Source organism: Notothenia rossii (genome assembly GCF_949606895.1).
Source record: "Notothenia rossii genome assembly, chromosome: 5".
Taxonomy (NCBI): Eukaryota; Metazoa; Chordata; class Actinopteri; order Perciformes; family Nototheniidae; genus Notothenia; species Notothenia rossii.
Genome location: NC_136903.1, coordinates 28,787,857 through 28,815,064, shown reverse-complemented (window position 1 = coordinate 28,815,064; position 27,208 = coordinate 28,787,857). Strand labels below are relative to the sequence as shown.

The 27,208-nt window shown below is 40.6% G+C and overlaps 1 protein-coding gene and 2 long non-coding RNA genes across 3 annotated transcripts in view; 2 read left to right on the top strand and 1 right to left on the bottom strand.

The window, feature by feature from the left end:
• il34 (interleukin 34) overlaps positions 1-11,817 on the bottom strand; it is a 35,827-nt gene extending 24,010 nt beyond the window's left edge. Inside the window, exons 1-2 of the mRNA XM_079681784.1 lie at positions 11,586-11,817; positions 4,498-4,783 (exon numbers count right to left, since the gene is read on the bottom strand). Coding sequence (XP_079537910.1) covers positions 4,498-4,555 — 58 coding nt within the window. The 5' untranslated portion in view covers positions 4,556-4,783; positions 11,586-11,817. The remainder of the gene's footprint in view (positions 1-4,497; positions 4,784-11,585) is intronic.
• Positions 1-18,230, top strand: part of LOC307040948 — a 64,926-nt gene extending 46,696 nt beyond the window's left edge. The window contains exons 2-3 of the long non-coding RNA XR_013808636.1: positions 17,359-17,429; positions 17,950-18,230. This is a non-coding gene — a long non-coding RNA (uncharacterized lncRNA). The remainder of the gene's footprint in view (positions 1-17,358; positions 17,430-17,949) is intronic.
• LOC307038538 overlaps positions 1-27,208 on the top strand; it is a 295,724-nt gene that overhangs the window by 251,231 nt on the left and 17,285 nt on the right. The gene's annotated exons all lie outside the window — the stretch shown is intronic.

Genomic DNA, 27,208 nt, shown 5'->3' with positions numbered 1-27,208 from the left:
CAAACAAAGTGTGCAATCCAATGAATGTTAATCTAACTGGTTTTTGATAGATAATATATATATTTTTTCTTCTCTCAATTATTTTATTTCTATTGTGCACTCTAATCAATATTAATCAAACTATTGTTCGTTTATACATTTTAAGAATGAGTTCTTATTTTATTTTATTTATTGGGGTCTACAACAGATGATACAAATGTTTGTGTCAGTAAATGTGTGGCAGGGGTGTTAGTGAAAATAATGGGGACAGAGCTGCTGTCAGACGAACAGCTGTGCGGCGTCATCACAAACGGACGTCGCTTCACGTGACGCTCCGGAGGAAAGGACGTCCCATTGCTCTAAAAACTCATTTCCCTGCTTCTCGTGGTTTCCTTGTGTCCCTCCATGCTTCCCTGGAGGGAGGGACTAAACACAGGGAAACGACGCAAGTGAGGGAAGCAAGGATTTCATTTAACCGACCTGAGACGGGGCCACTGTATTTTCAAATTCTAGCGCACTCGAGCTGGTTTCTCCATTCTTACCTACCCCACCGTTAAGTCTTTTTAGGGTGCAGCTATATGTTTTATTTATTTCAAAGTGGGCAAATTTCAATTATATATTTGTTCCTTCAAATGTGCAGAGGACTCCCCAAGTGCTGTGTTTAATTTATTTTAAAGTAGTCCTGTGTATTATTTTTAATTTTCCTTATAGGAGTTCTTTGTTTCTTATTAGAGGTTAACAGTTTTATATAACGTAATAAATAGCCTAATAAATGCAAAAAAACTGTAGTTTTTGTCTGATATAAGAATAAATACAACTTTATTAGCTATCAAGCTATGAAATATGTTTTGCGGCTCCAGACATTTTTTTTTTTTGGAAAAAGGAGCAAAATGGCTCTTTTGGTCAAAAAGGTTGCAGACTCCTGCTCTAGTAAGACAGTAGGGTATAATGAGTTCTTTAAGGTAAGATGGCGCCTGCCCATTAAGGGCTTTGTAGGCGAGAAGAAGAATTTAAAATTCTATCCTGTGTCCTATAGGGAGCCAGTGTAAGGCAGCCAGAACAGGAGTAATGTGGGCATGCATGCACCCCCCCAATATAAACCAAAACATATTTCATAGGTGCCATTATTATAAGAGCATTGCTTTTTTGTGCTGTCTCGCTTCATTGTAGGATTTCTGCCAAAGAAATGTCTTTACTTTAGTTTGACCATCTCTGTTATGAAGTTATGGAATACTAAATAAATAAGTAATTAGATACCTTACCGTCACTGCGCTCATAAAGAATGACAAGAATAAGAATAATGCGTATTGAATTGGTTTCATTAATTAGTGAGTTTATTTAAAGTTATTATAGAAGCCCTATTTTATCAGTATGTCTGCACAGCAGTTACAATGGGCAAACTACATTCAAACAGGATTGTCCCCATTTTTTCTTTAATAGTTACTAACATTAGATATTTTAATGAGATATGGACCGCAAAACAAAAAGTGTGCCTGAGTGACAAGTTTAGCAGTTGGACATAAAAGTCAACTGAGAGTCAATTGCAATGATAGTGTTTTATTTTATGAACCTTTTACATTAAAAACAAGTTAGAATTTTCAAAAGGTTTTATGTTTTTTTTGGGGGCGGGCCCTTTTTCCAGTTTAGAGCCCCCTCTAAATGTCTGTGCACGTCCCTGACAAAGAGTGTAAGCATTTTGACAAAGAGACCTCTTGGAACCTCTGCAGTATCTCACACGTATAAGGCTGTTGTAGGTGGGAGAAAGCTGCCTCGTTTGGGAGGCTTAAAGATCTATCACTGTATATATTCATGAATTCACCCTTCTAAAACTCTAAGTTTGGTATGAAGTGATGCAGAGCTGGGTGGGAACCTGCATCTCAGAAACACGACCATCCAACATTAAACATAGAAGTTTAGCCTTCTTTCATTCTTATTATGGCAGCCTTAGCGCTCGCACCATATATCAAGGCTGAGTCCACTGTTCAGTTGAGGACTATCCCTTTAAAATATACAGAAATACTTGTGAAATGTCAAAAAAAAGGAACTTGAATCTATGGATCTAAGGTCCACAACAACCTTTTCTGACATAAATGACATTTTTCCAGTTCAGGGCTACGGCACAGCTAATTATATACGCATTTACAAAAGGCCAGGAAAACACGCAAGTCCAGTTGTTATATCACACTAAATACTATATTTCTGTTAACATAAATAGAAAAAGAAACCTTTATTAATGATTGACTCTGTTTGCTTATTAAATCCTAATAGACTATTGCTCTCCAGTTTATGGACCCCACCTCTCACAGCAGCTTCAGCTTCAGCTTAAGAGATATAATACTGTAATTTCCAGTGTATACCACTACATTTACAATTACTGCCATTATGTAATGATGTATACTGAATACCTACTGAACATTATCTACAAACTTATCATGAAGAGCTGTCAGTTATTTGCTGCAACCCATCCGTCTTCATTGTCTCCATTAAAAAACAATAAATGCTTTACCAAGAGCATAGTATCTGAACAGCTTATTCTGTTATTGTTCAGATGTTAGTCTAAGTAAGTGTAGCAGTAAATGATCAGAGAGCTGTCAGTTGCATGTCATCTTGAAGGTCTATATATGCACCGACAGTGTTACTCAAAAATACTTTCTTTGTACACTGTGTTCTGGCATTACCACAGAACATCTTAAACAAATATATAACAGGTGTCCAACAGTGTTTGTAGTAAACTGGCTGCTGTCTGGACATTTGAAATCAATCATCTGTAAAGTACACTGTGTCTGCTTCTTTTTTCTACTGGCTGTAATGCTATGGTAATAAGATTCTGGGGAATTCAAAGATATATATTACTGATAAATGTTGAGTATAGCCGGATTTAGAAAAATGTAACAGAATTTTTTTTGTGGCATTTACCTGCCCAAAGTTTAAAATAAATGCCTGCGTAATTAAAATGTGACATGTATTTAGCATGAAACACATCTAAATATTATACGTTCTTCTCAATTTAATTTGGCACACGCCTTGTAATCAATGGTTCATACTGTATATTACAGTTTTAGGAAAAATGTGAGATATAGCAGCTAAAAACACTTGGCTGATGGGGAGTATCCTTTAGAACAGTGGTTCCCAACCTTTTTCCCAAGAGCCCCCCCAAATGACTCCTGTTGGAAGTTGCACCCCCCCCCCCCCCACACACACACACTTACACACAAGGAGGGGAAAAACGCGAACTAACCCAATTCTATTTCAAAAAAGTCTTCCGTCCACACGCAATAGGCACCAGAAACGTATCCGTTCACACGAGACCGCTCGAAAGTGGTGGAGACGCTGTAGTAGCCTGTAAGTGGCGCTGTACTTCTGCCACAAAATACACCAAAAGCAGCGAAGAAGACTTCCCGCGCATGGTTGCCATGGTTGCCCTTCTCGTGTGGCTGCAGCATAAGACATACCTGTAATGATGATATCAATAAATAAATAGTGATGAAACATTTGTAAAATAAAATGTAATGCCTAGTAATTTCATTATTATATTTTGTACCTTGAATAAGTGCCTTGATTTTCTTTAGGGTTGCATAAGGTTTGTGTTGAGTCATCGTGCACTTCAGTGATAGACCCCTGTGAGTGAAACCTTTTGAACTTCCCATGGGAAATCATTTAGAGTGAGGATTTGTTGTAAGGGGAGCCCAGCCTTGTGGGGTTCCAATATCTGAGCCAATTCTCTGTTTTACAATAGCAACTTATATTAAAATAGACGTAGTTTGACTCAATTTGCAATGAAATGTAATGTGTCTTATTCAGAAATGCCAACAAGTCTTTCATGTTTAATACTTAACGTAAGGATGAATTGATTCATGTAAAAATAATCAGCAGATTAATCGATAATGTCCACAATTGTATTTTTGTACCAATACATGGATTCGTTATATAATATCCACATGACGGCGAAACAAGCAGCCTCTCTTAAAAGCAACCTGCTATTCTCATACGGTGGTCAACCTAAAAATAAGCATATTGTACAGTAGGAAAATGTTGCTTTCACGGCATATAGGGACATTTTCAAATGGCTATGCCACAAAGTTCTTAAACTACCAGTGTTTGACTTTATGCAACAATGGTATCAACTGCTGCCAAAACACATTTAGGAATAGTCTGTTTGGGTCACTGACCAGACTGCAACAGTACTAGCTATAAATACATTATATTTAAGACCCTTTAGACCCTTGAACTGAAAAACTGAAAAAACCACCCTAAAGTCTTGAAAGAAATCAGCTTCTGCAAATGATGTATCGCATCGATACACACACACACATTTTTTACACAGGGAACCAAACAAAAAAACAGCTTAGTGCCAATTATGGTGGCATGGGCCACTGCACATACAACACACACACACACACACACACACACACACACACACACACACACACACACACACACACACACACACACACACACACACACACACACACACACACACACACACCAGCGGGACAAACAAAGAAAAATTTGTCTTACCCAAAAGGCCTCCCAGCAGGTAGACTGAGGTGGACAGTTGGACCATGCTCTTGAACATAAGTTCCTGACTCCAAAGTGCTTTAATCTCAGCACAGTATGTAAACACACACACAGGGCCAGCAACGCACACAACACTGGTGTCTGCAACTCTTCAGTCTGTGTTTGGTGGGTCAAACATGGGTTATCTGGCTTTAGGTCTTCATTTCATTGTTGAGCATCGTGAACATTCCAGCAGACAGATCTTGGTTTTTGTGGCTCTTGTACTTCTGTTGCTCCCTGATGTTCACTGAAACAAGAGACAAAACCAGTCAGGCGCAAGGGGTAACACAATAAGCAAATGATAGAACTGATGGATTCAAAAGTTGGCAGTCCACCCCACTGATGAATTCAAGCCTGAACATTTCTTATATTAAAAAGGAACAACGGCAAACTCCTAAAAGTTTGGTTTTATGCACTTGGGGGGGTTCTCAGTCTGCAGTAATCATAATGGCTCTGTAAGGCAGTACTATACTGCACAGTGGTGCTTTATATTAAAAGTATTTATTTTAAAGTCTATATCGGCATATTAAATATATGATACTGTATATCTTCTACAACATATTGAAAGGTGAAGTCTGTAAATGAAAATAAAAAATCACCTATCTTAAATGTTATCAACCGATTAAATCTGCGTTATGAATAGTTATCTTCACCATACTACTGCGTCAGACGGACCAAGAATATCCTATAAAGCTAGTGAAAGCTAAAAAATGTATTCAGATGTTGGCAACAGAACTACAATGTTAGGTTTAGGTGGGAAAAGTACTCAGTCCTGAGCCGTGACAACACTTGCATCCATACAAACTCATCTTCAAAACACCTCAATGCCAATATCAGTCACGACAAGGGTGTGAGGACATTTGGAAAGACGCAGATGAATCACTGTGTGTGAGATCCTTTCTATAGATACTTCCTAGTGAGGCGCTCTTACACTATAGTGAGACTGTCATATTATCTTTCTATTTGTTTTCAGCTGATATCTACTGTACATCTGCACAGTACAATCTCAGCATTCCTGGTAAATCGTAATCCCTGATCCAAGAAAGGCCCAACCTTGTAATTAGTAACCCGAAATTCTACATTTGGAATTAAATATTTCAACTAAGAATTTACCTAACCTAAGTCTCATGTATGTTCTCAGTATACTTTGAATTTCAGTGTTTCAGTGGACTATAGAGGCAACAACACAAACTGGAAATCACTCAAGGCCTTGGTGTCCATTCAAACGTGGCACATGACTAATTAAACTAGGCAATCTTCAAAGCGCCAGTGCAGATACTTACATGTAACTCAACTGAGCAAAGACAGCTTCCTTCCTTACAGTCACTCTTCTCAGTTGTGATTTTGTAGCATAAGATCTAGTTGCAGTTCTGAGGAGTGCAGCCTCACTGGCACATCTTAAACTCTGACCTACTTTCGGGCACTATCTTCACATATATGGTTAAACAACACCCCCCTAATTTATACAAAATGTCTGCCCTATCCCCTCCAAAATATGGATTTGTACCGACTGACCAACTATAAGGTCATTTCAGATATAACTCTTGAGCTCAGTGCAACTTCACAGCAGGCAGCATCATGAAGACCATCAAGATAAAAGGCAAATGTATCAAGTTCCCACCTTCAGAGAGCTTGTCCTTTCTGGGATCTTTTGGAGGCTGTGGTTTGTGGTTTCTTACTGGAGTGTGTGACATATTAAAGGTGTTTCCAATATGCTTCTATCCCCGTTGAGCAGAATATTAGAAGGCACAGGCATTCCCCACATGATACAGAGACTTACAGAGCAACACACCCATCGCTTTCCTACTGTTTAAAAACAAGTTTGAATCTCAAGTAAAAATCCAGCAACGCTCAGGAATGCTTCTCATGTTTTAGCAGAAAACACACAGGAGGAAGGCTATATATTCACTGGTTAATGTTAATGATTCGGAAAACTCACTTAAAAAATGTAAGCTAAATTAAAAGACCTCCCTCCTCTCCTTTTTCTAATACCCCCCAACTTCATCTATCTTTTGTCAAACTCTTCCCAGCTCTCCACAGTTTCACTTAAGTCTTTGTGGCAGGCAGCCAATGTGTAGGGGTCAAGAAATGACTAAATCCAACTGTTGGGTCTAATTACATCCTGTGTGGACATCTCACGAAGAATTGGAGAAAGCTATAGTTGTTGGAAAATAACAATAAATTACAACATTTTGAAAAAGGCTTTACGCAGGCAGTGTGTCAGGCTGAGCTGAAGTGCTCAATTTACAAAAATAAGAAAACTAGAAAGCACCACCTGCAACCGAAGGCTAAAGAAGGTGCAATTTATCTGAATGAATCACAAGGCATGTTGGGTACAGCAGAGAGGATGGAGGCAAAGTAGTTATAGTAGGCTAGTTAGCATGGATCTGAATATGTCAAGGTTGTTGTTTTTTTGTTAAAGAGGGGGTGGGGGATGCTAAACTCAGGGAATCGAACGTGTGTTTATGTGTGCATAAATCTGACTACTCTCCAATAGAGTGCCACAGTGATGTGTCCTAAAACCCGGAAGTAAACTCCTTCCGGTTCCTTCGACAAAAACCAAAGCAATTTCTCCATAGGATTTTGGAAAATAGATCGAAATAAGGTCTGTGGTTGAAACAAATTGAAGAGTTATAAATTATAAAAGTAGGGTAGACAAGTGGATAATATCCGGCTGAACAAAACGTGATCTGTCTCTTCAATTTGTGTCAACCACTCTATGGTAGATCCGCTCAGTCCACCCGAAGGATTCAACTCTGGAATATTGAGCGGGTATGACTATATATTGCCTTGTCCTCAATAATATATAATTTGAATGTCTTTATTATTAGGCAAGGCAAGTCAAGGCAAGTCAAGGCAAGTCAAGGCAAGTCAAGGCAAGTCAAGGCAAGTCAAGGCAAGGCAAGGCAAGGCAAAGTGCTTGACAAAAAATGAAAGACATTAAGAAAATGGCATTTAAAAACCAGTCATTAAAAAGAAAAGATAATAAAATAAACATTAAAAAAAACACATGGATAAAATGTACAGTGCAGTTTAAGATGTGAATAGTTCAATTAAAAGCAGCAACAAAAAGAAAAGTCTTCAGCCTGGATTTAAAAGTAGTCAGAGTTGCAGCGGACCTGCAGGTTTCTGGGAGTTTGTTCCAGATATTTGGAGCATAATAACTGAACGCTGCTTTACCATGTTTAGTTCTTACTCTGGGGACAGAAAGCTGACCAGTCCCTGAAGACCTGAGAGATCTGGATGGTTCATAATTTAGCAGGAGGTCAGAAATGTATTTTGGGCCTAAACCATTCAAAGCTTTATAAACCAGCAGCAGTATTTTGAAATCTATTCTTTGACACACAGGAAGCCAGTGTAAAGAACAGGTTACGATCACGATTAGTTTATTGCACCATATATTAGTGTTTTTCCCAGTGTTTTCCTTTGACTTTGTGCACTTTCAGAGCTTTTTTCACAACTTAACCTTAACCTAACTTTCTGTTCACAAAAATGTTCAAAAAGGGGTAACCACAAAGCGATATTTAACTGAAAATACTAGGGAAATGTTTACTCTGAATTTTTCTTCCACACTTGCCCCTGCTAACATCTCAGTAAATGAGCTAGTAGATCATTTTAATTCAAAAATAAAAAATGTTATAGATGCCATTAATGCTCCAATTAAGGTAAAGGAAGTGACTGGGAAGAAAATATATCCATGGAGAAAGGCCATGACCGTGAGAACAGAAAAAAGAGAGTGTCGAAAAGCTGAACGTAGGTGGCGAAAAACAAATCTCCAGGTTAACTTTGAAATCTATAAAGAGAGACTTGGCCTTTATAACAAATTTGGAATTGAAAAACGCACAACAGTCTTTCTTCTCTGACATCATTACCAAAAACAAAAACAATGCACGTGCCTTGTTTGCTACCGTCGACAGATTAACTAACCCCCCAGTGTCAGTAGCCTCTGAATTTCTATCCACCAGGGCATGCAATGATTTTGCCTCCTTCTTCACTGACACAATTCAGAAAATCAGACAAGCAGTCAGTGCCTCTGCATCAGCGCCCTGAAAACTGCAGTCATTAAACCGCTCTTAAAAAAGAATAATCTAGGTGCTTCAGTAATGAACAATTACAGGCCCATATCAAACCTTACATTTCTAGGTAAAATCATTGAAAAAGTTGTTTTTCAACATTTGAGTAATTTCTTGCATTCAAATTACTGTTTCGATGTGTTCCAGTCAGGCTTTCATCCAAACCACAGCACTGAGACTGCTCTTGTAAAGGTCTTCAATGACATCCACTTAAACACAGACAGTGGCAGAGCTTCAGTGTTAGTATTATTAGATCTCAGTGCTGCGTTTGACACTGTTGACCACAACATATTACTAGACCAACTAGAAAACTGGGTGGGACTTTCGGAAACAGTTCTAAATTGGTTTGAATCCTACTTAATGGGACACAATACTAACTTGACCAGACACATAATCCAACTGTCATGACACGTTAGCCTCAAGCTTAACATCTGGCACCCACAATGCAATGATGCATAGAAACAAAGCTGCATCTTTAAGATGCCTTCACTGTATGAAAAGTACAGGGTTGGTGAATTATTGCCTTGACAAGTGTACACTGTATGACCATAGTCCTGCAGAATTATGCAACATTTAGTTGCTGGGGGGAGCAGAGGTGTCATCATTTTTACTGGGAGCACCAGATCATTTTAACACCTGTGGCTTTATTTAGTATTACTGAGCCGCCAACAGTCTAAAATCCTGCCAACCTTGACCTTATCCATCCAACATTGCATGTCTAATCCTCTTCCTAGTTCTAAACCTGACCCTGACCCCAGCTGAAATATCTGCTTCATTTGTTGCATACCCTGGAAAAATGCTCATTTAGACCCGTTTACATGAGGACGAAACGGGTTGTATCTGCATAGTTACTAACTTACAGGCCTGCATATGTACTACAGCGTTTCCAGCATTTCCAGCGGGCTCGTGCGGACACGTTAAATGAATCGAATGCGTGTGAACGGAATACTTTTTTGAAAACGCATATGGTGCGTAAACGCAAACGTTCCCATGTAAATGGGGTCTTAACTCCAATAGAAAATCAACATTAAAGTGGACCTATCATGCTATATTTGAAACATATATTGTAGGGCCATACCTATATAAAACATGCCTGTGAAGTTTTTTTTTCAAAATACCAAACAGATCATGCATTTTAGCCATGCCGTCCCCTTTAAATTATAGTTGGCAAATCAGTGATTTCCCCTCTTCTAAAGCCAAAACGCGATTACAACATCAATGTGTAAGAAAACACTTATTTGATGAACAATTTTGATAATCTGTTCAGTTGTAAAAAGCACAGCATTTTTTACAAGAGAGCGTTCTACAGAGATCTAGAATTTGCTCTGAAAGTGCACAAAGTCAAAGGAAAACACAGAGAAACACTAATAGCCTATTGATCAGTGTGAAGGTCTGTCTTTATAGTTTATAGTATAGTTTATAGTTACACTGGCATATCAAATGTCATAAATGTGGACGTGTATAGGCTGTGTCCTTCAAAAACAAGATAAGCAAATCCAATGCAGAGCAGTTCCAAAAGTCAAATTGGTTTTGGTGGTGTAATGTGCATGCGTTACAGGCTCAAGCTGTGCCGTTTATATCGGGTCACACATTAGATAATTGTGGCCGGGATATATTGCGTTATCTCTTTGTGGCCATTCCGGTCCGGGTTGCGTATTGCATATCGGACAAATAATTAGACTACAGAAAGCAAGGGGGTGGGAGGATCACCTGGTGATGTGTTTCACAAAAAACACTGGAAAGGGTGATTCTTTTTAGACCTATATTAGATTATTTGTTTTCCTTACAACAATTATGTGTTTTTATTACTCTGTCATTGTGTTTAGGGAAAATTGTTCTTGTTGTAGCCTATACAATTGCAGTATCCCGTTTTATATGTGTCTTTAAAAACGGTTGTTTCTATGCGTAAAAGTTGTAGTGGGTGGCCATCCAAGAGCTTTTTTCACAGTTTGCTTCTTTCTTTTTTTTAAAGTTGAACAGAGCTTTAAATATGTTGGTATCGTTTAAATCGGTTTCCAATGTGAACTTTTTATTCCTTATCAATTATTTGAAGATGTTGATTGAAGGTCCACATTTCACCTGGATTTAGGCCTACTGGCAGTCAGATGGGAAATGTGGTTGAGGTTTCTAAGTGAGGCTGCAAAAAGACAAAGCGCTTTTTTAAAACACAATGTATTGTAGAGGATGGATGTTTTTATAGGAAACCGTCTAAATGTGAAGATTTTGAGCTCCTTTTTTGAGGGGCAATGGTCAGTTTGTATACGAATTTTTAACGGGAAAATGTTAACTGACTCTGGACAAATGAGCTTGTTGGAAAGCGTGAAGTAGGCCTGCCTTTGATTGCATGAAGTATAGTCTCACTTTAGGGAATAGGTCCTTCTATTAATTTAACCTCAGTTCTACTCTGGAAACCGTGTTGCCCAGTCTTTACATTTACGCTTTATTAGCCGCCTCTGATACTGATCTAATTGTTACCTGATCTAATTGTCACCTGTTTCAGCTCTTTAAATGTTGGTGTATCAGTCATTTCAACGAGCCGCACAACTCCAAATTGTGAAACCTGCACTCTTTTCCTCCAACGTTCTCTCTCGGTGTATTGGAATTGTTTGACGAGGGTGTTTATTCTTGCGGTCCTCTTATTGTAAGGCAGTGGGATCATAGTTTAAGCTCTCATTTTGTCCTTCATGGTCTATATAGCTTCAGGAAACTCTATTAAGTGGCTGCTGGTCGCACAACTCTCTGCAGGCTCTGCAACACGGTTTATTTCACCAGTGGAACCATATCATCACCTAAATGGAAAGCCGTTTGTAATAAAACATTAACGCACCTAACGAAAGTGAAAGTACCTTCTGCTGCACAAGTAAAGGCTACCAGCTCCCTGCACCAGACACAAAATCTCACGTGTGAGAGCAAGAGGAAAATAAAAATGTAGAACCAGGAGTGCACACACTCACACACATATGGCTACACACGCACCTGAAGAGTCCCTCTTGTTCCAGCTCCCTTGATGCGCAAAAGCAATATCCGCTCGGTGTTGGTACGTTGTAAAAAGCCCTTGATAAATGAGAAGAAAAGCCAAGCCGGTAGGCATCCAATCATAAATGTGCCTTAAGAGTGAGGAAGGGAAGTCCTTAAGTTGCTCCGTCCATCCACGCAGTTGGGGTGCGCTCTGTCTGTGTGTGCCGTAATGTGCGCAACGGGCTGACCTGTAGCTCCTTCCAATCAATTCAAACTGCACACACACGCATAAATACAGCCTACCTTCAAAATAAAAGCAGCTCGGAGCCTCTCTCCAGCTGTTTGCGGTCCACCCTCATCGCCATCACTCTCTGTTGCTGTCCGCCCCTAAAATAATCACCTTCTCTTTATCAGAGCTGAATTACACCAACAGTTAATCGCATTTACATACGTAAAAGACCCTAAACTTAAACAAAAACACCTTTTCAAAAACAAGTTTTTCCAGTTGCCCATTTTATTTAATCAAATTAATGTAAATTGTCAATTTAAAATTATGAACTTTATTTTCAAATTAAATCTATAAAACACAAGATGCAGTTCATCAAAGGTTCTGGCTGGGTCACTGTTGCAAACTTAATTGAAGAAATCTGATTCAAGTGTTTGAGACTCCAATGTCATTGTCCTACCATGTGTTGCATTTTCCAACAATGACCCTAGCCTTAACCTGTTGTGTGTGTTTACTTACCCAACTTTCACCATAACCTTCATACCTGTCCCTGCATCCTGCAGGAGTATCCAATTGTTATGGCAATGGCAGTTAACTTGTTGTGGAGAGCCTTTTATCTTCAGCTGTCACACTCAATTCTTTCTTTACAGTGTAGGCTATGATGTGACTTCACAACCTTCACGAATCAGTAACACAGGGTCCGTCTCGTATCAAGGCTTAACATTTGTTGCATACGTTGTCCCTTTGTTTTATTTTGAAAGTTGAGTTTTAACCGGAACTGTTATTTCACATCTAGCTTGACGGTAGAGTGTATGCGCTAAACGGCCGTGCTGGTTCTAACAGATAACAGACGATAGTATATCTCCTGTAGGTCGTCCTTTCTTCTGCAGCCCACATGTTTTTCATTCGCTTTACAGCCGTTGTACAACTATTCCCAACAAGCAGCAAAGCACCGGGATCGTTATTATATGCTACCCATCTTAATCCATCTGTTTTTTTAAAGAAACGTAGGGCTCAATTTCTTGTTTTTAAAACCTGTAAAGGTTTTATCATAATGGCTTGATTCCAACCTGAACTAGGGGACAAATCTAATTCCACAAATGCCTATGGAAAGGACAAGGAAGGGCAAATGAGGACTGTGGACTCCCAAAAACTGGACAAATTAGTTGAGAAAAAAAAATCTGGCAAAAGACGGTTCAAAGACTAAGAATGGCTTTCAAATCTCCATGCGTAATTGGTTCTCATTTTTGCGTTACAACGCGTTTAAAGTGCTGCTTTTAGCCATGAAATTGCGTTCCCATGTAGTAGGAGAACATGAGATAACACACCGAGAGAATGGCATCTGTCCTTGAAGGGCCTGTCGCCACGGTCCTACGCGTCGCGGTCCACGCTGTGCCCTTCTGTTCAACAGCCCATTCTCAGGGGGTCGTTTTGGGCTGTGAACTGGGGGCATAATCTGTCCGTCTATCTATCTTTGGATATACATTATTATATTTATCATCACTAAATGCACACCTATTGAGGATATCCGGCTGACTCTGAGAATACTTGGTGGGTTGGAGGGATGTTATTTCATTATCATAGACCGAAGCCAGATCACACCAAAACGTTTAGAGCCAAACCTCCACCACAACCGCATGTGTCGCTCCAGACTGGCTGCTGAGCTCAGAGGGGAAAGCCCGCAGCAGAGAAGGGGCATGGTCACTTTGTTTAAGTAGGCCTATTTCCATTTAGTCATATATCTGAATGGTCATATTTGAAGAAGGAGCTGCTCAAGGAAAGCATAAAAAGCAGCTGCAATAATAATCTTGAATGGAATAAGTAAGATTGTTCAATATGTTTTCAATGGTGACACTTTCTAAAAAGACAGCCTTTATGAGGGTTTATATAATGAAGGTATTGTAATTAATGGCTTCATTTACAGCTAATAAAACATCATTAGGGTTTACTTTGTAGTTTAATGGTTAGATAAACAGTGCCCATTACCCTAATATGCAACACTTTGGTGTCTTTAAAACTTCAAGTGTTTAATTTGTCTAACAGACTGGCTGTGAGCCTCTCCGCTCACACAGGGTTAAAAAAGGGACGGAAGGAGAAGGGTTTGGGTGCAAAACAGGGGTTTATTGTCCAACCAAAAACACAAACGTTGCCCGTGCGGGATCTTTCACGGGTCCTTTTGCGGCCAACAACGTCCTTCCAGGATCCAGCCTATACTGCAAGACAGACCAGAACCAGGTTACCAGGCCTACTTGTATTCAGTGACTGATTACCTGATTCTGATCATCAGCTGTCTGCCATCATCTGTGGCTGCAGCCCCGGGGGCCTTTCTTATTTATCTAATTGTCATTATCAAGACTATGTCCAGCTGTTATAAACAACCCGGTATCACAGCAAGACGTGAACATGTGACGATTTACCATGCTGGGAGACGTGAAGATGTCACAATTTCGTCCCTTCAAATGTGACAGTTACACGGTATTGTTAACATGGCCCAAATACCCGGAAATGCCAAGCAAATGCTGTACCACGACGGGTGGTTGTTATTGTCAATATTAATAATTTATTTTTAATAGTCACACTCGATTTAGCCGATTCTTGTTGCGCCATCTAGTCGACACCTCTTTTAGCAGAAACAAAGGCTACATTAATGTATTAAATCGATGTTAATCCATGTGTGCGGTATTGCATTGCCAGGCAACAACTTGGCTTCATGTTAATTTACAAACTCAACTAGAACCGTAGTTATATTTAAAAACATTTTAGATGGCCTCACGAAATACTTTAATGTAAATTAAAATGCAAATGTGAAGAACTGTGTGTATAACAAAATGCATCCGTCATAAACAATACCGGAAACAGACGTAGGCAAGATCCTCAGCTCGGTGATTTGGATAGTTTTGCCGCAATGCACCTTGGGATATGGTGTTTATGCGATGTGAAATCCGAAAACATTTTTTAAAAATAAAATAATACTTTATTCCGAGTGTGCTTGCTTTTCTCTTTGAACGTCATCACATAACGGCATTGTAATACACGGTTCGGCTGCATTAAATATTACATATCTGCCGTAGTTCTCTATTTATAGAGCCCTGATGAGAAGACTTCCAGACAAACAGGAACAACTGCCGCCAAAATCATAAATATATCAATTAAACAAAATCTTCAAAGTCTCCTTGCAGTATCAATACTAATTCGGCTGACTTTTATATTTGATCCAATCAGTATATTGGTATATACACCATAACGGTGCACAGCTGATAGAAAGGGACACCTGGTGGTTAAAGCACGTCATTGAAATGTATTATTTTTATTATTAAATATTAATAGGAGACACAGACAGACAAACTAATAAGGCTTTATTTAAACATCAAAGAATACTTTAGGTTATGGTCTTATTTTGAATAAGAAAAAAGCTTTGGGGGTATAAATATTAAGCCTGACAAAGTTCTAATATATTGCTATCCTGCAATGTTAACTACTGTATGTTTAAGCACTTATTTTAACTGATATTATACATATGCATTATACTCTTATAAGATGTATGTAGATAGTATAACAAATGTGCAGAATATGACAGTTTAATGGTGGAGGTATACACACATATTGATAGATGTCTTGTAATGCACTGTCGAGGAACCTGCAACCCAAGTTTTTCATCTCCGACCTTGTCAGGTATTGAACATTCAATAAATAAAGAACACAGAATTATTAAATATAAAACACAGAATTTGTGTGATTATAACAAATGATTTACAAATAAACACGACTGCGTTACAACATGCTGATGTAACGCAAATGTTTCCAACTTGGGATCAATAAAGTATATCTTATCTTAAGATGATCGATGGCTACTGCCATATTTGCAAAATTGGCCTCTGAAACTTGACAAGTGCATGTTTCAGGCTTATCAATTAACAACAGGAGGGGTCACAGACATAAGACCAGAGGCCTGTACTACAAAGCTGGTTCAACATAACATGGATATGTTTGAGTTGTCCGGTCGGCCTAATCCCAGGGCCGGCCCTGACCAATTTGCTGCCCTAGCCAAGATGTTAGTATCCTATCCATTTGAACATGATTTAAGTGGCGGGGGGACCTCACCTCCTCTAGGGGGGTCCGGGGGCATGCTCCCCCGGGAAGATTTTTTTTTTATGTTGAAGTGAAAAGCATCAATCTGGTGCACTTTGAGAGCAAAATGAAGTGATCTATGGATACATCTCTCAACACCCATATGAAACAGAACTGTAATTACAGATTTACTTTTTCTTTATGGATATTTTACAAATCACTCCCCTTTTAAACTGTATTCTTGTTTATTAATAATTTTTTTTTTACTGTCATCATTTATTCTCTTATCTTTTTATAACTATAATGATCAAGGTGTGCCTTTACCTCACTGAGCTGAGGTTATCAGAGCCGCTCAGTCTTTCAGGAGAGAGTTCTCTAAAGCTCTCCCCCCCGCGCCCGCTTACATAGTAAATTCCAATGTTAATAAAAGCTGTATACGTTTTTTGGGAGTTTGATTTATTTTAAATTAACACAAACACAAAATTAAACCTATAATTGCACACTAAAACCATTATTTAAAAAAAAGAACAATTTCACAGAAACCTCTGGTTTTTACTGGGGCTGGTAAGATATACTTTATTAATCCCAAGTTAGGAAATGTTTTTGTTACAGCAGCATACTACTTTGTTCTACTCCACTACAATTCAGAGGTTAACCTGGTATTTTTACTCCACTACATGTATTTTAGTTACTTTGCAGATTAATGATGTGAAATATAAACAACCCTTAAATCAGACTTTAGTTACTCCTGACTCAAATTCACGGAAGGTGATTGTCAAGTGCCAAAATAAACTATGCAATATATTGGATGTTAAGTACTTTGTCAGACTTCATATTTATCTGTGGATAACCCCAACGTTTTTTTCTTATTCAAAAGAAGACCTTAACTTAAAGTAATCTTTAATGTTTAAATAAAGCCTAGTTGGTCTGTTTTGCACATCCTCCTGTTAATATATTTGGACGTTCTGCACTAAACTGTTTTATTGTAGAGATCACTACAGTATCTTCTTGATATTTTCAATTTTGTATGTAAGCTACTCTTAATATTTAAAGGTTTTCATCTAATAAAACTTATTCAACAACAAAATTCAATAACGTGCTTTAACCACTAGGCGGCGCGGGTTAAAAAAAACAGTGGTGTAGTTAATAAAACATAATAATATCAAACATAATATGACTATTAACTTTATTGTGAAATTAAAAGCGAACGGTAAAGGAAAATACAGTTTCAGTCTCTCGATTTGAAGCTTATGCATTGTACCATGAACCTGTATAGACCTGTAACAGTCAACTGCATGAGGAGTTTGAAAGGTAATGAATTAATTAAAATGTCGAACTCGGACTTCATTTTAAGGACATTTCGGCCAGGGATTTAGAGCTATATTTGTTTAACCACCGGATTGGCAAGACAGGAGAGTGTGTGCACCAGTCTGCCTTGATCTATGTATTCATGTCTGTGACACTCACAGTATCTGCTGCCCACATCTGTTTTTATAGAAGGAAAACCTCCTTCACTTCGTGAAATCTCTGCAGCACCAGGAGGCAGCGGGAGATGAACAGCAGCAAGAGTAAGACACCCACACACGTACACACACACACACACACACACACACACACACACACACACACACACACACACACACACACACACACACACACACACACACACACACACACACACACACACACACACACACACACACACACACACACACACACACACACACACACACACACACACACACACACACACACACACACACACGTTCTCACTCCCAACCCGTCACATATTGACGGACGGTCAGGGCCCCTCCCCGTCACTCTATTACGTACAGGGTATCCCTTGGAAGTCAGTTTTCAACGGGCAGGGCGTCCCATAGACCTTCATAGACCTCCCATAGCGTTGATAATAGAAGCCATGAGAACGCACACACACACACACACACACACACACACACACACACACACACACACACACACACACACACACACACACACACACACACACGATTTAAACGCAGACTTCTGTTCCTCCATGTTTCGTTGTTATCGTTTCACTGAGTGGACCCGCCCCTTTTTTTTCACCAGCTGGCCGAATGATGATTGGAGGATCGTGTTGCCAACAGACTAGTCTGAGTCTGTGCACCAACCAAAGAGAACCAAAGAGAACCAAAGAGAACCAAGTCTAAACCGCGGTATCTCTTCTTCTAGTCTTGTCCAATCATAAATGTACGGGAAACGCCCTGTGTAATAAAATGTATTGTCGCAGGAGGTTCGAGGGTCTTTATGGATATGGTGGTTACAGATTACAGCTTTGCTGCCTGTGATTTCCAAGACGTGACGAGTCCTTGGCCAAGTGATATATATATTTTGCTCTCTTTACAATAAATAGTTAAACTTAGAAGTTGTCTGTCTTTTCTGGAATTCTGAACCCAACATGTGTTAGTGTTAGTGACCATCAAACGAGCATGACATTTTCAACAAAAGTGTAAGCAAGAGTAAATATTGGACTTGCATTTAGGAAGGCAGAGACACAACTTCAGATTAATCAAAAATTCTAATCCTCATCCTAATCCTTATCTCTTTAACTGCTCAATGTGTGAGTAAACAATTGTTGAATTATTAAGCCACACTCTTAACAGCCTCTGTGTTCCAAAAAATGTAAGACTCCGCTCTGTGTATATTCAAATTAATGATCTTACTAAGAAAAGCATTACTGTGGTTTAAGACATTATTGACGGCTTGTTTCCTTCAAAGGGTTCAATGAAGCCTTCCCAGTTAATCATCATTCACAAACCCTTGAGCCTGGGACAACTAAACATGCCTTCAATATGTTCAACATGTTTTCCTCTATAAATGTATGTAAAGATAAAGGGCTTGATGCTCAAATGTTCCTGTGGCAGCAAGAGCTGTCACTGTTCGATGGATTTTATTTAAACAGATGACTGCCCCCTACAGTAATCAATCCTTGTGTTTAGAACTTGACTAATGTATTGCACATGGACCTGTGTGCTCCAGGTCACGAGAACATGTACCATTGGCAAACAAATTAGGTGATACACGGTGTGTGTGGGGGCTCGGATGTCTCAAAATATGCTGACCGCATAGGGATCAGCTAATAAAATTTGTTTTTTAACCTAATTCTCGAGGGAACACAAAATGGATGCAAAAGAATCCGATTTTTGGAATAATCCAATGCACTCCAGCAGTAACCACTTAGCAGGTAATTAGTTGTCTTAAACAGATCACCGTTTGAGAGCAGAATGCTGCAGCAGGGAATAAAATGTTAACCATCAGTATTTGCTAGGGATGTAACGATACCAAAAACTCACGGTACGATAATATCGCGATAACAAGTTCACGGTACGGTATTTATCGCGATATTGAATAATAAAGGGAAGGAAAAAAAAAATCGGAATTTTTTTTTTCAATAAAACATTTTTTTACTCGGAAAATGTTTTTTTATTACATAATAAATCTGATTTTTACAGCATTTTTGTAGGATAGCAGTATTTTAAAGTGTCAAAAACAAAGTGACAGTAACAGACTGGAACAAGAAAACCAGTGTTTTTGTACCTACTAGTACTACCAAACAAAGTAAGCATTTTTCTTTATGCCACTGCATCTCACAAATAAACAAGGACATTTAATAATCAGACCCTGCAATAAAATAAATCAAGTTTCAATTTAGTTTTTCAAGTAACTCAAATCAAACTCACTAGTCACTCACTCAGCATCATCAGACAGGTTTTTAGGAATATGAGAATGTCCACATTTCCAGGTATTTATAAGCTGGGATGTTTGGGCATTTACAATATCCCCTGCTCTGGAAAAAACTCTCTCGCTTGGTACTGATGTTGCTGGGACAGCAGTGGTCGCGTTAACCGAATATTTTATTTAACAATGACGGAAAAATCTGTAAATACGATGTCCTTTTGTGTTATCTGTTGTTTTATTTTCATGTTGTAACCTACTTGCTGCCATGTTAGACAGGTCTCTCTTGAAAAAGAGATTGATGATCTCAATGGGACCACCTGGTTAAATAAAGGTTTAAAAAAAAAAAAGTGTTTACAAAAAAAAATATTTTGTTTTTAAAAACTTTTTTTTGAAAATCACGGTAGATTTTGTCAGTCTCACGACGGTATTGGGAAGTTTATTTACCGCGATACCGCGATATTCGGTATATCGTTACATCCCTAGTATTTGCTGATCTGCAGGGACTTTTCAAAAATTCAAAAGCAAAGTCTGAAAAAATCAAAAAAGTTGATGCATGTCATTTTTTTTCCAAAACCTGAAAAATGTAGACAGACAGCCAAGGAGTTGTGTGCATGTGTGTGTGTTGCTAGCTACATGTGGTATTTGCAATATCAAGTTAAAGTGGGAACAGCTTAGATCCCTGAGACCTTTTGTCCAAGCTTAACCAAAGGATAAATATAAACAACAATTAAAGAGATGGACAAATGAGGAGTAAAAACTGTCTTTCATGTGATCTACCAGAAAATGTGATGCCAAAGAAACCTGCAACTTTTCTGTTGGAACAACTTGACTCTACTTGTTGTTGACATTATTTTAGTTTTCTTCCAGACATCATTATGACACATAGGACGCAGGATTTCCCCCAACCGTTGCTTTGGAACACTGATTCTCCACGTGAAGTATCACTTTTCCCAGACTAAACGCCTCCTCACAATCACAGTTTGACTGATCACGGCTATTTTATCTGTCGGGGGATTCTGCAGCTTATTTTATCTGTAGTGGTGTAAAGTAACTGAGTACTTTCACTCAAGTACTTACTTAAGTGGAACTGTACTTTACTTGATTATCTCAATGTTTGGCTACTTCTACTCCACTAAAATTCACAGGTTAATAGTGTACTTTTACTCCACTACATGTATTTAATATCTTAAATTACTTTGCAGATTTGGATTAATGATGTGAAATATAATCAACACTTAAATAAGACTAAGATTATATTCAAAAGCTAGCCTGCAGAATACAAAGTCATTAAAACTAGCTGCACCTTTACCAGCTTTGATAACACTTTAATGCATCAATAATTATAATCCATCCATCCATCCATCCATCTTCTCCCGCTTATCCGTGGTCGGGTCGCGGAGGTAGCAGTTCCAGCAGAGAGCCCCAAACTTTCTTTTCCCTGGCCACATCAACCAGCTCTGACTGGGGGATCCCAAGGCGCTCCCAGGCCAGCGAATAGATATAATCCCTCCACCTGGTCCTAGGTCTACCCCTTGGTCTCTTCCCAGCTGGACGTGCCTGTGGCATCCTAACTAGGTGCCCGAACCACCTCAACTGGCTCCTTTCGACGCGAAGGAGGAGCGCTTCAACTCCGAGTCCCTCCCGGATGACTGAACTTCTCACCTTATCCCTAAGGGAGACACCAGCCGCCCTGCGGAGAAAACCCATCTCGGCCGCTTGTATCCGCGATCTCGTTCTTTCGGTCATGACCCATCCTTCATGACCATAGGTGAGGGTAGGAACGAAAATGGCGCGGTAGACAGAGAGCTTTGCCTTCTGGCTCAGCTCCCTTTTCGTCACAACGGTGTGGTAAAGCGACTGCAGTACCGCTCCCGCTGCTCCGATTCTCCGACCCATCTCACGCTTCATTGTTCCCTCACTCGAGAAAAGTCCCAGCCGCTTCACACTCGGTTGCAAACCGATCCAGTGAATGCTGAAGGTCGCAGACCGATGAAGCCATCAGAACCACATCATCTGCAAAAAGGAATGGTGCAATCATTAGTCCACCGAACTGCAGACCCCCTCCACCACGACTACGCCTCAAAATCCGATCCGTGTATATTAAAAAACAGGATTGGTGACAAAGCGCAGCCTTGGCGGAGGCCAACCCTCACCTGAAATGGGTCCGACTTACTGCCGAGGACCCGGACACAGCTCTCGCTTTGGGAATACAGAGATTGGATGGCCCTGAGTAGAGACCCCCTCACCCCATACTCCTGCAGCACCTCCCACAGTGACTAGCTGGGAACCCGGTCATACGACTTCTCCAAGTCTACAAAACACATGTATACTGGATGAGCGTACTCCCAGGCCCCCTCCAGGATCCTTGCGAGAGTAAAAAGCTGATCCGTCGTTCCACGACCAGGACGGAATCCGCATTGTTCCTCCTCAATCTGAGGTTCGACAATCGGCCTGACCCTCCTTTCGAGTACCTTAGAGTAAACTTTCCCGGGGAGGCTGAGTAGTGTGATGCCTTTGTAATTGGCACACACCCTCTGATCCCCCTTTTTAAAAAGGGGAACCACCACCCGGTCTGCCACTCCTTCTGTACTGTTTCCGACTTCCACGCAACATTGATGAGACGTGTCAACCATGGCAGTCCCTCAACACCCAGAGCCTTCAGCATTTCTGGGCGGATCTCATCCACCCCCGGGTCTTTGTCTCTGTGAAGTTGTTTGACGACCTCAGTGACCTCCCCCCGGGAGATTGGTGTCGATCCCCCGTCATACTCCAGCTCTGCCTCTAACATAGAGGGCGGAGTTGTCGGGTTCAGGAGTTCCTCAAAGTGCTCCTTCCAACGCCCTAACACTCCATCAGTTGAGGTCAACGACTTCCCATCCTTACTGTACACAGCTTGAATGGTTCCCTGCTTCCCCCTCCTGAGGTGTCGGACAGTTTTCCAGAACAACTTTGGTGCTGCCCGAAAGTCCTTTTCCATGTCTTCTCCGAACTTCTCCCACACCCGCTGCTTTGCCTCGGCCACGGCTGAGGCTGCTGCACTTCGGGCCTGTCGGTACCTTGCAACTGCCTCGGGAGTCCCCCAGGATAACAAATCCCTGAAGGCCTCCTTCTTCAGTCGGACGGCTTCCCTGACCACCGGTGTCCACCAGGAGGTTCGAGGGTTACGGCCCCTTGAGGCACCTAGGACCTTGAGACCACAGCTCCCCGCCGCGGCTTCGGCAATAGAGGCTTTGAACACCGACCACTCTGGTTCAATGTCCCCGACCTCCACAGGAATTCCCGAAAAGCTCCGCCGGAGGTGTGAGTTGAAGGCCTCCTGAACTTGGGCCTCCTCCAGACGTTCCCAGTTCACCCGAACTACACGTTTGGGCTTACCAGGTCTATCCAGAGGCTTCCCCCGCCACTCGACCCAACTCACTGTTTGTTATGACCAATCCATGACTAGCACAGAAGTCCAGTAACAAACCACCACTCCGGTTCAGATCAGGGGGGCCGTTCCTCCCAATCACTCCCCTCCAAGTGTCTCCATCATTGCCCACATGTGCGTTGAAGTCTCCCAGCAAGATTAAAGAGTCCCCTTCAGGAGCCCCATACAGGACTCTTTCCAGGGTCTCCAAGAAGGCCGTATACTCTGAACTGCTGTTGGGTGCATAAGCACACACAACAGTCAGAGTTTTCCCCCACATAACCCGCAGGCGTAGGGAGGCGACCCTCTCGTCCACTGGGGTAAACTCCAACAACGAAGCACCCAACCGGGGACTTGTGAGTATCCCCACACCCGCCCGGCGCCTCACACCTTGAGCAACTCCGGAGAAGAATAGAGTCCAACCCCTATCCAGAAGTAAGGTTCCAGAGCCGACGCTGTGCATAGAGGTGAGCCCAACCAGATCCAACTGGTAACGCTCCACCTCCCGCACAAGCTCCGACTCCTTCCCCCCCAGAGAGGTGACGTTCCACGTCCCCAAAGCCAGCTTCTGTCACCCGGGTCTGGTCCGTCGAGACCCTCTGCCTTCACTGCCACCCTTCTGGCAGCGCACCCGACCCCATCGCTGTTTCCCGTAGGTGAAGGGCCCGCGGGACGGAGAAGCGGAGGTGTTGCCCACGTCGCCTTTTCGGGCTGTGCCCGGCCGGGCTCCGTTGCAAGCCCGGCCACCAGACGCTCGCCGAAGAGTCCTCCTTCTGGGCCTGGCTCCAGAAGGGGACCCCGGGCTTCCTCCGGGCCGGGTATCCTCACTTCGTGTGTCGTCTTTCATGAGGTCTTGTCTGAGTCTGGCCCCTTGCCTGAGACCAATTTGCCATGGGGGACCCTACCAGGAACACAAGGTTCCAGACAACACAGCCCCCAGGTTCATCAGGGCACACAAACCTCTCTACCACGGTAAGGTGCTGGTTCTTCAGAGAGGTAGACAATTATAATCAAAACATATAATACATATTATTCTGAAATCTGCATAATGAGTACTTTTACTTTTGCTACTTTAAGTATTTTGTAATGCTAATACTTTCCTACTTTTACTTGAGTAACATTTTGAATGCAGGGCTTTTACTTTAACAGAGTATTTATACACTCTACTTCTACTTTTACTCAAGTACAATATATATACTTCTTCCACCTCTGCTTATCTGTCTTTTAACCATCCTTCAATGTCATAATCTCCCTTTAAAAGATCATATAATTGAGGAAATAAAGGAAATCCCATCACAAGTTTTAAAAAAATCTGCTTACTTGGATTGTAAAACCACTGTTCCTTTGTAATATTTTAAAAAGCATGATGTTACATCTTTGCACGAACCCTAACTCCCCTTTTCTTGTCAGACTTCCCCGTGGCACATATTTTCCCTTTGATCGATTCTCCTCAATCAGCTTCATAGTACAGGCCTCTGGGGCCTATACTACGAATCTAGTTCAACATATCCTGGATATGTTTTGAGTTATCCGGTTGACTTAATCCAAAACAAACCCGCTCTCGCTAAACTGTCCTACGATGCTGGCTATCAACACGACCGCTCAAGCCAGCCGTGTCCTATCTAGTTAGGTGCGCGTTCACATAAAATGGGTGGTATTTGGAGCATTCGACCAATCACAAACATGGACAAGCCGCGTACTGACAGTGCGGCGTCATACTTCCTGAATGAAAAGTCAACTATAATATTAGTCAAATATGAAGAAGTTAAACTTTAAACATCCATGACTTAAATACTTTATCCAGGATAAAAGCCACATAGCTGCACCTGCAAGGTGAATACAGCTGGTAAAAGAAAAAGTGTTTGAATGTGCATTAACAGGTTTATGATATCACTGCCCCGTCTAAGACACGATCTGACTTTAATTACATTTGACTCGATTGTTTCGTCAACTTAATTTGTTGCTTAAAATAATACTTCTGCATACAGTATGTGACACTGTGAGTGTTGCATGGCCAGATACGGCTCAGCTGACTCAGATAAGGAAATATATGATACATTATGATGTGATATGACGTGATATGAATGATAATGGGACATATCGACGTCTCAGCCAGTCCTCCTACAAAAAACGACCAAATAGGTCGATTGTTTAAGCACCTTAGATTACGACCCATAGCCACGTTTTAAAGTGTAGCACCTCTAGGGGTCGTGTAAGAAACAACATGCTCCCATTTATTCACAAATAACCCTCTCTGGAAAATCCTAAATTGTAGAATAGTTTGGCCATTAAAATGCTTTTTGATTAGATTTCTAGCGAGAAGTGTATATTGTACTTCTAGAATCCACGTCCAGTGGATGTAAAGTTAGCGTGGGTGAAAACAGTTCTTCCGGTCTCGAAGTTTTCATGATAAAACCGGATATATTCCCCTCACTGTCAAATGATTACACAGTGATATCTGCATTACTCATCCACTAAAAACATCAGTTTATCCTTTTAATTACACAATATTGATTGGTTTAAATTGTGTACAATGCTTTTGTGTTTTTAACCTTCGATTCAGAGAAACAAATTGTTTTTTTAGGAGTTTAGACACTACAGTTTCCGAAGACACTACACTACCCAGAATCCCCAGCTATCGTTTGGGACTAGTCTACAACATCCGCCTTGCTTTACAAACCCCGTGATTAGTCATCAAGCCCTGTGATTGGATGTTGGAGTGGCAGTCCGACAAGGTTTACGCTGAGCGTCAACAGCTCTTTGAAATGGAATGGAACCACGGCAGACTTTCCAAAACTGGAATTGGCCCCCGGATCCAGCCCCCCCAGAACTGTGACCCCACCTGTTGTTAATTGATAAGCCTGAAACATGCACTTGTCAAGGTTCAGAGGCAAATTTTGCAAATATGACTGTAGCCATCGATCATCTTAAGATAAGATAAGATATACTTTATTGATCCCAAGTTGGGAAATGTTTTTGTTACAGCAGCATACTACTTTGTTCCACTACAATTCAGAGGTTCACCTGGTATTTGTATTCCACTGCATTTATTTTAGTTACTTTGCAGATTAATGATGTGAAATATAAACAAACCTTAAATCAGACTTTAGTTACACCTGACTCAAATTCAGGGAAGGTGATTCTCAAGTGCCAAAATAAACTATGCAATATATTGGACGTTAAGTACTTTGTCAGACTTCATATTTATCTGTGGATAACCCCAAAGTTTTTTTCTTATTCAAAAGAAGACCTTAACTTAAAGTAATCTTTAATGTTTAAATAAAGCCTAGTTGGTCTGTTTTGCACATCCTCCTGTTAATATGTTTGGACGTCCTGCACTAAACTGTTTTATTGTAGAGATCACTACAGTATCTTCTTGATATTTTCAATTTTGTATGTAGGCTACTCTTAATATTTAAATGTTTTCATCAAATAAAACGTATTCAACAACAACATTCAATAACATGCTTTAACCGCTAGGCGGCGCGGGTTAAAAAACCAGTGGTCTAGTTAATAAAACATAATAATATCAAACATAATATGACTATTAACTTTATTGTGAAATTAAAACAGAACGGTAAAGGAAAATACAGTTTCAGTCTCTCGATTTGAAGATTATGCATTGTACCATGAACCTTTATAGACCTGTAACAGTCAACTGCATGAGGAGTTTGAAAGGTAATTAATTAATTAAAATGTCGAACTCGGACTTCATTTTAAGGACATTTCGGCCAGGGATTTAGAGCTATATGTGTTTAACCACCGGATTGGCAAAACAGGAGAGTGTGTGCACCAGTCTGCCTTTATCTACGTATGTATTCATGTCTGTGACACTCACAGTATCTGCTGCCCACATCTGTTTTATAGAAGGAAAACCTCCTTCACTTCATGAAATCTCTGCAGCACCAGGAGGCAGCGGAAGGGTTAACTCAGCCTCTGAGAAGAGGAGCGTGCAGTGCCTTTCACTGTGTTTACCTTCAGAATCATTAGAAAGGCTAAGAGCGACCAGGCTGATGTGTTTTTTAACCTCACACACCTCCACACCTCCACACACACACACACACACACACACACACACACACACACACACACACACACACACACACACACACACACACACACACACACACACACACACAAACACACACACACACACACACACACACACACACACACACACACACCAACACGTTCTCACTCCCAACGCGTCACATATTGACGGAC